A 15,049-nucleotide genomic window follows, 5' to 3' on the forward strand; every position below is an offset into this window, starting at 1 on the left:
TGGTATTTAGTTTCATTTTATTTCCCCTCTCTGTTGCACTAAAATCACCCAAGGGCACTGGGAAAACCAAGAAGGGAAATGCTCAGAGACACAAACCCAGCCAATTAGCGCCGATGAAGGAAACTCGGTCAGCTGTGTTAATTAACAGGGCCACTCGGGAGTGGGAACTTGTTCATTGCAGTGTGGTGATGCGATAAGAAAAGGGTGGCCAAGAGAAGCAGAGCCTGAGCCACAGCCCTGACAAAGGGCATGCAAAAAGGGGGACCAGACCGAGCCCCTGGTAGTTGCTCAGGCTGGGTGACCATCAGGGATCAGAGGCAATGCTCCCTGGAGGGATGATTGACCTTGGAAAGGAAGGAAGAACCCTGGACGTGGGATGGGAATAAGTGAGCAGATGGATGGGGACCTGCTCGGGGGGCAAGTGGCTGTATCCCCCCAAATCCAGGTGTATGTGGCAGTGTGCGTGTGCATATTCACCAACAAATCTCGAGGTGGCCCAACTTGAGAGCAGAAAGGCACCTTGTATCTGGGCCAGGGCATCAGTGCTGGGATGCTTTAAACATTCCTCAACAGCCAGAAGGGGCTCATAGCCTCCTCCACTCTGGTGCCCCCTCGCTGCTGCTTCTCTTCCTCTTCCATCTCTCTCTTTCCCTTCCTACTAGGGGCAGCTCAGCACCTCTTCCCCTCCTCCACATTGCCCCTTGTCAGCCTCCTGGGTAAATCCACGGTATGGGACCAGAGGAACCCCAAGCTGCTCTGCAAGGAGCTGAGCTGGAAGCCCATGGTGGTGTAGGAACAGGTTACACAGAGCTGGAAAACCCGGTGTCCTTTCCCTGAGGATTCTCCCCAACTCACTGCCTTCTCCTGGTAGTGCAGAAGCCTGCAGATGCTGTGGACAGTGATGGCCCCATGTCACCAGCCTGCAGGGTCCTTGTTTGCAGCAGTCACTTTTTTTTGGCCTATGGACCTTGAAAGATGAAACAAACAACGGCAAAAAAACCTACAATGGAGTTGTGCAAGACCAGTTTTCTACTGGATTTGTGAGCTGAGCTGACCTGTGGTTGCTTGACCATGGCAAAGACTGGGTGGGGAGCTGGCATCTTGCCCACTGATGTGCTCCTTGGCATCAGGCTTTGGTCACGGGTTGAGTCCCATCAGGCATCTCCTACAGCCATGACCTCAGCCAGCAAAGGGAGGGGGGAAGTCACCAAAGAAGCTGAGTTTTCAGGCAGTTTCCAGTTTATCAGTTTTCATGCTCTCTTGAGGTTCTAAAGGCAGTTGGGAGGTCACCCTGGATCTGACACAGATACTGGGAGCTGCAGGGTTAAGTGGGGCATTGTGCATTCTGGTGCCAAGAGCCTGCAGATAGATTTTCATAGAATCATGGAATGATTCGTGTTGAAAGGGGCCTCAAAGCCCATCCAATTCCAACCCCCTGCCATGGGCAGGGACACCTCCCACTGGATCAGGTTGCTCCAAGCCCCATCCAACCTGGCCATCCAACACCTCCAGGGATGGAGCAGCCACCACTGTTCTGGGCAGCCTGGGCCAGGGCCTCCCCACCCTCACAGGAAAACATTTCTTCCTAAGATCTCATCTCAATCTCCCTCTTTCAGCTGAAAAACGTTCCCCCTCATCCCATCCCTGTCCACCTTTCCTGGAGCCCCTTTCTGCACTGGAAGCTGCTCTAAGATCTCTCTGGAGCCTTCTCCAGGCTAAACAACCCCAACTCTCTCAGCTTGTCCTCATACAGCTGAGGCTCCAGCCCTTGGATCATCTCTGTGGCCTCCTCTGGCCTCACTCCAACAGCTTCATGTCCTTCCTTTGCTGAGGAGTCCAGAACTGAACACAGGGCTCCAGGTGAGGTCATTTTAAGGAACGCATGAAGCAGGAGAAACCCCAGGGAACTGGGAGCAGCCAGCAGAGCTTTCTCCTCCCATCAGCAGGGATGGCAGCTAATGCTCTCAAAAAGCACTTAGAAATCTTGACTCTTGGGATGGAAAAGGTCTAAAAGGGACTCACCGGGGCAGCGAGTGCAAACAGCAAGGTGAGGAGGGCGAGTGTCGTAGCAGGATGATGTGGTGGGAAAGCCCTTCCCACATCCCGAGCTGCCTGGCTCCCCTCCAGCCCCTTGCTACAACATCCCCTCGGATTTTATTCCTCCCAAACCCAGCTCCTTTCACAGCCTCATGTTCCTGGGTTAGAATGAGAGGTGTTTCATCCTCCTCCACATCCCTTCCTGCTCCATAAATTCTCTTCCCAATGCTTTGATTTATTACTTGAGTTTCAACAGGTTAAACCCAGCATGTGGAAATGGAATAAAATTTGACTTTTGCTGGCTGAAACCCTGCATTTGCGGCAAAGGCGAGGGTGGAGGCAGGGCACCGCCTGACCTTTGCCGGCCCTTCTGGGGCTGGGTGGCTGCCAAGACCTCATCCATCACACAGAGGAGCAGCGCCAGCCCTCAGCCGCTCTCCTGGCTGCAGGCAAAATGGGACGTGGTGGGATTTTGCCCTTTCGCAGCCTTCATGACCTCATGGTGGCCTCTACCATGCAATGGCTCGAGCTGCTTGGAGCCCACTGTGTATGTCTGTCTGTCCTTTCCTGTGGGCAGAACCCTCACCCTGGCAGTGCTGGTGGCCGGGTGCCCGAGGAGCTCAGCCCCAGGGAGCCGATGGCTGCTCTAGCCAAGACCTGAAGTCATACAGGAAACAGGGGAGGGCAGGCAGGGGAAGGAGAAAGGTGCCAGGTGGGATGAAGGCAAACCACAGACGGAGGGAGGAGATGCTACAGGGAGTGCTGATGGGCCACGGTGTGCTGGAGGGGCTCAGCCCCAAGAGGACACTGGTGTCCTCCCCTGGAGCTCATATTTTCCTCTAAAACTTGTGGAGATACTGGGGGTAGGACCTGCCAGGGTCACTGTCACTGAGCTGCTGGTGGAGGAACCACTGCATGTACTTGGCCCTGAGGTCTGATGCTGTCTCTGCAGTCAGGAGCACCCCTTCACCCCCCCCAGTGCTGCCCTCCCCAAGCCAGTCCTGGGAGTCTCTGGGAGCACAGAGGGCTGACTCCCTCCTGGATGTACCCCACTCACATTGTCCCTAGGGAGCTTTGGGAAACCTCCAGCCAAAAAAAACCCTCTGATGTCAAGAAAAGCCACATGTGACCAGAATGTGCTTCTGGCAGCACATACAGCCCTGGGCAAGGGCTGCCTGTGCCCAGCGCAGCCTGCCTAACACTCCTTCCTTTGGCACGTGCTGCAAGCAGCTGCACTCAGTGTGGGGAGGGGGGTTTGGGCACCTTCTCCACTTGAATCTTACTCAAGGAGTGCAGGGATAGGATGAGAGGATTGGTTTTCAGCTGCAAGAGGGGAGATTGAGATGAGATCTTGGGCAGAAATGTTTTACTATGAGGGTGGGGAGGCCCTGGCCCAGGTTGCCCAGAGCAGTGGTGTCTGCCCCATCCCTGGAGGGGTTCAAGGCCAGGTTGGATGGGGCTTGGAGCCCCTGATCCAGTGGGAGGTGAACCTGTCCACGGCAGGGGTTGGAACTGGATGGGCTTTGAGGTCCTTTCCAATCCAAAACATTTGATAATTCTATGAAGGAGCACCAATGCTGAGCCAAACCACCCAGGGCTCTGCTAGGGTGGCTGGGAGCAAGAAGGGGACTGGAGGCAGCCGTGTTGAGGCACGTCACCCTTTCAGGGGACAAAGATGTGGGTGGTACTGTGGAAGAAAATCCCATGAACCAAAGTTTGGAAGCCACGACTACTTTTGGATTGGGGGCAAAGATGCACCCCTGTGACACCCCCACCTCTCCCACAGGCCTCCTGTCACATAGGATTTATGGGGAGCCCTCCCAGCTGAACCCCAAGCGACACAGCCCTGCTGGCACAGGGAAGGGGAAGGAGCTTGTGAAGCCAGTCCATGCCACCCTACTCCAGAGGTCTTCTGGGAACAGTGCGCAGCCCCTCCACTGGTCCCCAGGATGGGTTTGGGTGCCAGAGCTGGTGGGGTGGGGACCCTGCCACCATCATCATCACCTCCAGCTCTCAGCAGAGCCAGGAGGTTTTCCACAAGCTGCAATCGGTCCACAAGGAGGCCTGGACCCCCTCCCTGGAGCTAAATTGAGAAGGAGGGTCCTTGTGCTGCAGAGGGAGATGGGAAAGGTGCCAGGGAGGGAGAGTGGCCAGACTGAGGAGAGGAAGAGGAAGAGGCAGACAAAGCTGCTTTGTGCAGGGCAGCATTGACGGTGGTGGAAAGAGCAAAGGGGGTGGAGAAGAGGCCTGAGGGGGCTGGATGGGGGAGGCTGGGCTGCTCCCTCCACCCCTGTGGTCCCCAAAGTGGTGTGCACAAGACAGCCCACTGGGATCTAGGAAGAAAATGGTTTTGTACTGTTAATAAATAAAAGAAATACTTTAAAAATAGTGCTTCTTTCATCTCTACTCAATCCTTTTCTTAATTTCTGGTTCAGTTGGTGCTTTCCAATGTCTGCATTAGCTCAGAAGAATGTGTAGATAACTGATAAATCTATAAATATATTGGGGGATGTGATCAGAAAACGTGAACCGCGCCGCTCTACATGATGCTGGGCGCCTCCTGTTGTTGGAAGCCAGATCTCCTCCCCCACTGCATCAGCGCCCCAGGGCCACGCAGGACTTCTCCCCACTGAGGCTCACGAGGTCTCTGCTGGCCCCTGCAGAGCTTCAGGGTGTCCCCACCCCTAGCCAGCATCTCTGAGGCCACCCCAGTCCAGCTTTCCTCCAACCCCCTCTCCCTCTGGGCAGGCCCAGTGCCAGGTTTAAACAATTATTTTACCACAGCTTTTTTTTTCCCCAGTTTTCGCAGGACAATGTGAGTGTTTTGAGGCATGGGGCATCACGGGAGACCCTGCTCCCCAACCCACTCCCCCAATCCGGGGCCTCCCGCTCCCCAATTAGCAATTTGTCATTGACAAACTCATCAAAAGGCTGCTAAAAAAAAAAAAAAAAAAGAGGAGCTGAGGTTTGACACAAATTAGGGCAATAATCAGGTCTCTGCCCTCATTTCTAAAGTATCCCAGCAATCCCCTGTGTGTCCATACCCGTGGGGACCAGCTTTGGAAAGCCCTGTGGAGCCAGCACAGCGCTGGCAGCAACGGGGCCACCTTGAAGAGGAATGGGGGCTGGGACAGAGATACAGAGGCAGGAGTGTTTTGGGACCCAAGCCTGGCTGATGGCCATGTCCCCCCAAGATTGTGCCTATGGAGTGATGGGGAAGCATGGAGAGGGACCAAGGATGCTGGTGGAGGAGATGCTGGTGGCAGGAGGGGCTGGAGCAGCTCTAAAGGATACCAAGCACCTCCTTGGTGATGTCCTACCATCACCTTTCCAAATCCATGGTGGCAGGGGCTGATCCCCACTCCAGGCAGGGGGAAAAGGCAGCGCTTCCATGGGCAGGAAGGAATGTGGCTGATGGCAGAGGCGATTTGGACACCATGAGATGCCAGCAGGACTTCAGCAGCAAATCAGCTGCTGCAACATGCACTTGGCCCCAGCACAAGGAACACAGCCTGGACTTGGTTGTCCATGTGTGAAAGACAATCTTTCCACCCTCAGCTTCAGCCCCTTGCACAGAATCAGTCGCAAGGACAAATGTCTCCTGTGCCACCAAGCCAGGGCCACCAGCACATGGCAAAGCATTTGTCCCTCTGAAGTGGCCATCTGGGAGAAAGCATCCTTCATCCCAGCAGAGCAGCAGGGAGCTGCAGCCTGGCCCATTTCTGACTGGGTCAACCTTGAAACTCCACTGGCAGCCAGGCTGGTGCTGCTCACGCAAGAACAAGGGCAGGTGGAGTCCTCTGTGGGGTCACCAGGAGGGATGCTGCTGTCACAGAGCTGCCACACGGGTACCAAAAGGCTGGAGTGGTGTGACCAGGGCTCTGCTTACTGTTTTATCCCCAGGAAATATCTGCCACAGCAAGTATTTGGATGGTGAATGTGGCTCCTGTCCTCACCAGCTTCCCACCAACCTGTCTTTCAGCCTGGGTGATGTTTGGGCAGAGAGGACACCTCCATCCTGTAGAGCCCACTCCACGTTTGGGCTCTCAAGGACCAGACTAGGTTTGCCAAGGTAGATTTTCTGTGCAGGGCACAGGACTTGCTGCCTCCTCCTGGGAACGTGGTCGTTCCCTCCTCCTGGGACTGCAAGCAACCATGACGCTGCTTCACCTTCCCAGCTCCCACCCCAGCCTGGACAACGTCCCTGTGGCCCCAGTTCCATCTCTGCACCACCAAAATTATGATATGGAGGCAAAGAGTGTTATGATCACAGTTTAGTAACCAAAACGTTTATTTCTCCACCTTTTCTATATACAAACTGTCAGGATAACACAGAGCAACCAGAGCATCACTTGCCTGCAGCTGCAAAGCCATGAAAATCAGTGTTATATTCAAGGAACCATTACAGGAAAACAAAAGTTCTTGGGCAAAGCTCCAGGCCAGCCCAGGTGCAGCTCACATATCCCAGTTTCTCCTTCATTTTGCAGCTTTCCAGGGCTCCTAAGGACAGCCATGGACATTTGGCTGCATGAAGGCAACTCCTCCTGCCTGAGCCTGCAGCCATCAGCCTAGCAGAGCTGACCACCACCCTGACGCGAGGGTGACACAGCTTTGGCCCTTCATGGAGCCCTCTGGTGCCCCAGGCATGGAGAGGGCAGAGGGACCGATGCCCAAATTGTCCCACCTGCCCTTTTCAGCTCCCTCATCCTTCCCAGGGACTGGTGGATGCCAGCAGAAGGGGTCAAGCCTTGCTTCTAGTGGGTTCCCTGCTCACCCCAGTTTGAGTGTGGGGAGTCCAGAGAAGAAGAATGGAGCTGGGAAGGGGCTGGACCCCAGGGTTTCTGGCAGTGGCTGAGGAACCTGAGGCTGTTTATCCTGGAGGAGAGGAGGCTGAGGGGAGACCTCATTGCTCTCTGCAGCTCCCAGAAAGGAGGTTGTGGTGAGGTGAGTGCTGATCCAAGTAACAAGTGATAGGACAAGAGGAAATGGCCTCAAGTTGTTCCAGAGGAGGTTTAGGTTGGATAGTAGGGAAAAATGCCTTTACTGAAAGAGTGGTTAAGCCCTGGAATGGCTGCCAAGGGCAGTGGTGGAGTCTCCATCCCTGGAGGGGTTTAAAAGATGGGCAGATGACGTCCGCAGAGATCTGGTTTAGTAGTGGACAGGGACGGTTGGACTTGATGATCTCGGAGTTTTTTTCCAATCAAGTGATTCTATGGTTCTCTACAATCAGCATTTTCTCTCTCAAGCACAAACCTCTTGTGCTCAGGCACGCACCTACCTCATCCCAAGGGCCCATCCGCAGCCGCTTGCTCGCTCTTGTTCTCTCCAGTTCATGCACCACTGGGTTTGTACGCCAGAGCCAAGCACCTGCGATGGAAATGGGATAATAGACACCAAGTGCATTAGAAGCAGGGAGCGAAGATCATGATCTTGCAGAAAGAGCTCTGCTGACTGCAACCACCGCGGTCAGGGGACCAGTGCCATGTGCCACTTGGGGCTGGCCTGACACCGGGGCACACAGTCTCCTTGGCCTGCCCGGCTCTTCGTTAGTGCTTCCAACCCATGATGTGATGACAAGCCCCAGAAACACATAAAATGCTACACAAAATAGGATTGTGTTATTATCGTACATGAAACTGCATTCAAACTGAAAGATGCAAAGGCTCGGCATGACCCCAGGAGGGACCAGTGCTCCCAGTAGCACTTGGGTGGGCATAGGCTGCTGCAGGAAAGAGTCTGCTGAAAGGACTCCAGATTCTGCTACACCGGCTGTGCTGGCTCACCCCTCCCTATGTGGCTCTCCCAGATCGGAGGGTGCCAACCTGTTTTCTCTCTGAGAGCATTCATAGAATCCTTAAGGTTGGAAAAGACCTCTATGTTCATCCAGTCCAACTGTCAGCCCAATCCCACTGTGCTCACCAAATCTTGTCCCCAAGTGCCATGGCTACACGTTCTTTAAACCCCTCCAGGGTTGGGGACTCCACCACTGCCCTGGGCAGCCTCTGCCAGTGCTTCACCACTCTTTCAGTGTTCCTAATACCCAATCTAAATCTCTCCTAACACAACTTGAGGCCATTTCCCCTCATCCTGTCACTTCTTACTTGAGAGAACCAACCCACCACTCTATTTTCCAGCCACTCTGTTTCCTCTTCTGCCCACCTAGTACCCCAGCTCCTAGCTGGGCTGGGATCAGACTCCCTTCTCCTGGGATGTGACAGCAGCCAAGCTGTGCACCAGTCCCGGATGGTGCTGGGCTGTTATGGATCACTCCATTACTTCAAGGTTACAAATATGTGAAATTGGAACAAGAAAACAACACAACACCTGGAAGCCGTGAGCTGGGGCAGAGCTGTTCCCACTATAAACTACTGGCCCAAGAGTCAGCGCCCTGCAAAACAAGACCTGGGAGCCAAGTTTTGGCACCCCAGCACTGAGCCATGGGTGGGAGGGCTGTGGTTTTCACCACTGTCCCTTCCTTTCTGCTCAGTCTGGTCCAGCATAAGAACCACAGACAATATCCCTCCTCTTGGCTGAAGCCTTCAGCCCTTCAGTTGCCTACAGGTGCAGAACAAAGATCAGACAGGAGAACCAGAATGACACAAAACTGGCACAAACAGCCTTAAGAGCAGGAAAGAAAATAAATTACCCTTCACAGTCATACACACATCCCAAAAACTTTATTTTACTTACTGAAAGCTCTTGCAGGTCCAGTAGCTTTCTGGCTTTGTCCAGAGGTGACGTCTAGCTTGAATACCCGATGAGCTCCGTGGTCTCCTCAAGGATGCATCCACCTCTTGTCATCTTGCTGGCTTTGCTCATTCTTCTCCCCTGGAAGAAGTGATAAGATAAGAGGAAATGGCCTCAAGTTGCACCAGGGAAGGTTTAGGTTGGATATTAGGGAAAATTTCTTTACTGACAGAGTGGTGAAGCACTGGCAGAGGCTGCCCAGGGCAGTGGGGGAGTCTCCATCCCTGAAGGGGTTCCAAAAACGTGTAGATGTGGCATTTGGGATATGGTTTAGTAGGCACGATGGGGCTGAACTGACAGTTGGACTGGATGAGTTAAGAGGTCTTTTTCCAACCTTAATGATTCTATGATTCTATGCCTGTCTTCAGCTCAATACCCGAGAGCAGGTGTAGCTCCGTGGTGGGCAGCATCATGACCCAAACGGACTCCACGTCTCAGGACACAAAATCCTCTAGAGGCAGTTGTGCACCCCATGGGAGAAGACAGCAGTGTTGTACAACTCTCTGCACAGATAGGTGGTAATGCCCCATCCCCAGAAACATTCAAGGCCAGGTTGGATGGGGCTTTGAGGACCCTGATCCAGTGGGAGGTGTCCCTGCCCATGACAGGGGGTGGAACTCGGTGGGCTTTAAAGCCCCTTCTAACCTAAACCATTCCATGATGCTGCCCACAAGGCTCTCATGGGATTGCGCCAGCAGAGGATTACAGCCCCTGGATCACCCCATGCTCTGTGTTTTGCCCTCACCTGTATAAGCCCAGCATTCCAGATGCAGTCAAGTGCTAGCATCCCCATAACAATGCTAAGAGAGTGCCTGTCCTTAAGAAGCCTTTACAGCTTAAGGGCTGAGCTCATCCAGCTCATGACGCCACAGGCAGCCCCAAATTAGAGCACCCGCCGAGCGCTGACGGGCACTGGGGCACTTGGTGGAAGAGGGCACGGGGTGAATTTGGCCAGATCAGCACTGGCACAAACTGCACACGCTCCTGCAGTCAGCGCTTTGGAAGATCATAGAATCATGGAAAGGTTTGGGTTGGAAGGGACTTCAAAGCTCATCCGGTCCCAACCCCCTGCCATAAGCAGGGACACCTCCCACTGGATCAGGGGCTCCAAGCTCCATCCAACCTGGTGTTGAACACCTCCAGGGATGGGACAGCCACCACAGCTCTGGGCAACCTGGGCCAGGGCCTTCCCACTCTCATCATGAAGAATTTCTTCCTAATGTCTAAATCTTCCCTCTTCCAATTTAAAGCCATTCCCCCTCATCCTGTCACTCCACACCCTTGTAAAGGGTCCCTCCCCAGCTTTCCTGGACCCCCTTCAGCACTGGAAGCTGCTCTAAAATCTCCCTGCAGCCTTCTCTTCTCTAGGCTGAACAACCCCAACCCTCTTAGCCTGACCGCATAACTAAGGTGCTCCAGCCCTTCCATCATCTCTGTGTCCTCCTCTGGATCTGTTCCAACAGAACCATGTCCTTCTTATGCTGAGGACTCCAGAATTGGACACAGGACTCCAGGTGGAGCTCTCACCAGAGTGGAGCAGAGGGGCAGAATCCCCTCCCTTGTCCTGGTGGTCCCACTGCTTTTGTTGCAGCCCAGGACATGGTTGGTTTCTGGGCTGCGAGTGCACACTGCCAGCTCATGTCGAGCTTCTCATCCCCAGCACCCCACGTCCTTCTCCTCAAGGCAGTTCTCAGTCATGCCATCTCCCATCCGGTATTGAAATCATGGATTGCCCCGAAAGATGTATTTATCTGATTGGGAGAGGAAGGCAGAAGGGAGGGGACCTGCTCTGGAATATAAAGCAGCAGCTGAATTACTGCCCAGATGCTGCAGGCATGAGAAATTAACACTTTAAAGACTGAAAATCTTACACGCTGTCACCCTAGCTTTTGAAACACCAAGGGCAGGCACATGAGATCACGCAGAGGACACAGGCTGGGGACTCCTGAGCAAGATTTGAAAGCCTTTCAGAGACTCTGCAAACCCAGCACCCCTCTCTTAACCCCCTCTGTGCCCTGAAGCAGCTCTGAAACTACCCCTCACCCCTCTTTGCTACATCTGCCTCTCCCTGCCCTACTCTCCACATAGCATCCCTTTCACCACTGGTGCAGTGGGCAGGAGACCACTTATGGGTCTGTTCTTCACCCCCAAAATGAGAAAAGCATGAGAAACATGGGCTGTGCTGCAGAGATGGTCAGGACAGCATTTCTGCCTTGTGCACAACAGGTCTGATGCCAGCAGAGCATACCAGAGCCTGACTAGTAAGGGTCCAACAACCTCTAAACTGAGACATCAGCCATCTCCCTTCCCCTTCCACATCTGCTGGCAAAATAACCCGTGTGGGGTGGGCATTTTTTGGTGCTGCTGGTGGGGCTGCAAAGGGGCTCAGGTTCCTGCTGCTGGGGTTGCCTGAGGGCTGCTCTCCCATCCCCGTTGGATAAAGCATTTGGTTTGCGCAGACAACACAGGGAGCATTCAGAGCTGCCAGGCTTTGTGCACTGGTCCCCACAGGGCTACTGCAGAAAGAAGAAGGGGGGTGACAGATGTCCCCCCCCTCAGCTGCTAGCTGGACCATAGCGTAGCCAGAGAGAGCTGAAAGAAAGCAGGAGCCTGTACTCAATGCACTGCTTGTGTTCTTCACCCCTCAGCAAAGCTTCTTATCTCACTCTGATCCAGCAGACCTTTCTCCCCTCAGGCTCTTCTGCCTCCTCAAGCCCCATAAGGTTCTCGCTCCTCTGGGCACAGCCAAATCCCTTCCCAACACCCAGCAGGAGCGCAGCAGGCTGCTCTCTCCCTCCACCCCCGCTCCTTGCAGCTTCCAACTCTCCCCTCACGCCCCCATTGACACTCTCCCGTCTTTCTCAGCCAGTGCATTTTCCCACATTCTCCCACCTTTTCCTTCTATAAATGAATACGGTTGCTTTTTTTAACCTGTGTAAGCCATAAGCATCTGCAACATCCTGTAAGGAGGAGGGCTGTGAAACTACAGCTCGGCATTTAAGCCTGCCTCTCCCAGCCTCATTCAAGCTTTTGCAAAGGAGACAAAAATACCTCCAGCTTATAATTTCAGGTACCTCCTTCATGGCCCTTTTCTGGATTCAGCAGCCCCAGGGCTACCCACTGGTCATTGCTGCCTCCCTCTGCACCTTATCTAGCATATGATGTCCCTCTGCAGACAGGCGAACCAGAGCTGCAGGCAGTGCAATGCCATTAAAACAAGAAAAAAAACCACCCCAACTGCTGTGGTTGCTTTTCATAGAATTATTAGTGTTGGCAAAGATCTCTAAGCTCATCCAGTCCAACTGTCAGCCCAACTCCACTGTGCCCACTAAACTGTGTCCTAAAGTGCCACGTATACATGTTTTTTTAACCCCTCCAAGGATGGAGATGCCGCCACCGCGCTGGGCAGCCTCTGCCAGTGCTTCACCACTCTTTCAGTAAAGAAATGTTTCCTAATACCCAACCTAAACCTCCTCTGGCACAACTTGAGGCCATTTCTTCTCATCCTATCACTTGGGAGATATAGTTTCCTAAGAAGAAGAGTTTCCTTCTTCTCCTTCCTTTCCCAGATATTCCTGGATCTTGCATGGGGATTTGGGGGTTTAACTACTGCAGAGCACTGAGCTGACACTGCTGCTGACACCCTGTAAGCTCCAAGTGGCAACGGTCAGCTTGGAACATCCCTCCACTCAGAGAGTTAAAAAGGCACAAGGCAGGACAACCCCTTAGAGATGTTATAAGCCACCAAGCATCCAGGTAAGGTACTTCTGTAGCCCTTCACAGTCTGCCTTTTGGTTTGTCCTACTGGAATATTGTCAGAAACATTCCTACTATTCACAGTCTTCCTGATGTATTTTGTTTCCTACCATTTAATCTATTAAACAATGGGCTAGCAGTCATGTAGGAACCTACCCTCTCGTTCTGTGGGAGCTTCACTTCTTTAGCAAACCACAAGAGATCCCTTTGGACATCCAAAGGGTTGGGTTCTGACTCCTCATTCCATTGTCATGGGCAGCAGGAAAACTGGAAAATACCGGAGTTACTGAATATCAACAGCATTTTGGGCAATGTGTGCTTATGTCTTCATGAAGGGATCTCCAGGCTGGAAACCCATGCCCAAAGCTCCTATTCTTGGTCATCCCCAGCAGATCTGGTTTGAGATTGCTGTGGCTCTGCAAAGGACTGGCAAAACATCTCAGAAAGGCTTGGAAATTGCTTCCTCCTCCCACCGCAGACATGGATTTTTGCTGTGGCATGGGTGCCCCAATGGCAACCTGCCCCGCTCCCCAGCTTGGTTTGTGGTCAGCATCACCTGGCTTGAAGCAGAGCATCTTCCTCCCTCCCACAAACCAGGCAATGGTCCAAGCAACAGGGTGAGGGGTAAAGAGTCTGCTCTGTATGCGATTGCTTCATCTCCTTTGAGGAAAAAGAGTCCCCTTGCATCCAGCCTGGCTCAACCCTCGCTCTCTTTTGATACCCAGGCCAGCAATGAGCTTTGGGCAGGAGGGATGGATTCATCATCGATTTTCTGCCTTCGCTTTGCTGTGTGGTGGGGAGCAGATGGCACACGCATGACGTCGCGAGGACAGGAAAGGACACTGGTTGAGTCACTTCAACCACAAACTGATTCTGAATCATCTGCCTGAAGCTCTGAGGGCAGGACAAGCGCCAGGCCAGACCGGAGGAGGACACAGAGCTATTGTGTGCGTGCCTTGCCATGGTCCACACGGCTGTCTCAATGAGCCGACTGCAGCACGCCCCTTTCACTGACCTTGCTACCCCACAACGGGTCCTTTAAGCTATTAAAAAGAAGCCCGGAGGCTTTCCTCAGTCCTCTATGGTCTAGGGATGGAGCTGCTCGTAGATGAATAGACCCAGCTGCCTGGGCAGGATGGGAGTCGGAGATCAGAGCTGACAAGGCTCACATGCTGAGCTCCCATCTTCCTTGGCAGCGGTGATGGGGGATGGAGAAATATCCTGACAACTGAGGACGGAAAAACACAATATGGCTCACTGGGAGAACTCCTGGGGATTGCAAAGCATCAGACAGGAGGTTCATGGGAAGGAGGATTCAGAGAAGCACTGGCTCCAGTGGGATCCTCCACAAACACACACCCTCAGAGCACTATGTGGCGATGTCAAAACAAGCACAGGCGTAGGAGCTTGTGTGGGTTAACTCCAGTGGGCAGCTCAGCCCCACGCAGCCCCTTCCTCGCTCCCTCCTCCACAGCAGGGTGGGAGGCAGACCTGGAAAGGTGAGGGTTTAACAGGTAAAGCAACTGAGCATGCAAGCAAAGCAGAATAAGGAATTCATTCACCACTTCATGTCCCTGCCTGATGCAGGGTGGGGTGGAACAGGAGGATCTTTAAGGTCCCCTCCAACCCAAACCATTCTATGATTCCGTTGGCAGGTAGGTGTTTGGCCACTCACTGTCTGGTGGGGTTTAGCTGCCCACTGGGGGTTACACCACAACAGGGCCACACGGAAACTGCACTGAACTACAATCGCCTTCTGAAAAGAGCAAAAAAAGGGAAAACCCAGAAGGCAGAGGAAGGAAATCCCACGGTGACAGGCTCATGTGCCTGGTATCCCCACCCTCCTACCCCGCAGCCCTCTTGGCCCTCGCTCCCTGCAGGCAGTGAGTCAGGACCCCTTGTTTTTGCAGGTGTGGGAAGGGAAATCCTCCCCTTCCAAAGGGAAGCTGGGTCTGAAACAGCTGTGAAGGTGGCGATTGTCCCTCAGAGTTCTGGATACAGCAGGAGAGGAGCTTCCTGCAACCTGGACACACAGTGCTCCTCTGGGGAAGGGTCGGAGGAGTGAAACCGCGTCAGGGAGAGGCTGTTGGACACAGGGCATATGGTACTTATGGTGCTGTGGTCATACGTACCTACAGGTTCCGGACTGCTGAGGCTTACAGCCACGGTCCTTTCACTGCTGGAGGACCATGGATGCCCTGCACACTCAGCAGCACCAGGACACGCCCATCACGCAGACACCAAGCTGATCAGGGTCTGATGGGGCAGCAAGGCTACGCTAGACATGTGTTAGCCTCAGACTCCACTAAGGCTAAAAGGCAGAGGAGCTCCTTACATGAAATCCCTGCCCTTTTCTGCTGTAGAAGTTGAGCAAATATCCCACAGCTACTGCAGGACACTGAAGCCGAGTTGGACATTTCTCTCCGTGCTCCTCCTGACCCTCCCCCTCCTGTATTTGAGACAGAAAATTGTAGCTTCATCTCTTTTACATCTCTACTATTTTTTTTTT

The 15,049-nt window shown here is 53.4% G+C and overlaps 1 protein-coding gene across 14 annotated transcripts in view; it reads right to left on the minus strand.

Moving 5' to 3' along the window:
* Window positions 1–6,331: 6,331 nt before the first annotated feature.
* The window catches only part of LOC128853643 (uncharacterized), a 33,669-nt gene continuing 24,951 nt past the window's right edge, over window positions 6,332–15,049 (minus strand). For 8 of the 14 annotated variants that reach the window (XR_008452267.1, XR_008452266.1, XR_008452264.1 and 5 more), the window contains 2 exons: window positions 8,728–14,989; window positions 6,332–7,404 (listed from right to left, as the gene is read on the minus strand). Coding sequence is in view for 1 of the 14 variants with exons in the window: in XM_054079828.1 (XP_053935803.1) it covers window positions 8,779–8,865; window positions 14,876–14,989 (201 nt within the window). In the remaining 13 variants the exon portion in view is untranslated. The remainder of the gene's footprint in view (window positions 7,405–8,727; window positions 14,990–15,049) is intronic. The other 6 variants (XR_008452262.1, XR_008452273.1, XR_008452271.1 and 3 more) reach the window with 5 other exon arrangements.

The sequence above is a fragment of the Cuculus canorus genome, chromosome 14, assembly GCF_017976375.1.
Source record: "Cuculus canorus isolate bCucCan1 chromosome 14, bCucCan1.pri, whole genome shotgun sequence".
Classification (NCBI taxonomy): Eukaryota; Metazoa; Chordata; class Aves; order Cuculiformes; family Cuculidae; genus Cuculus; species Cuculus canorus.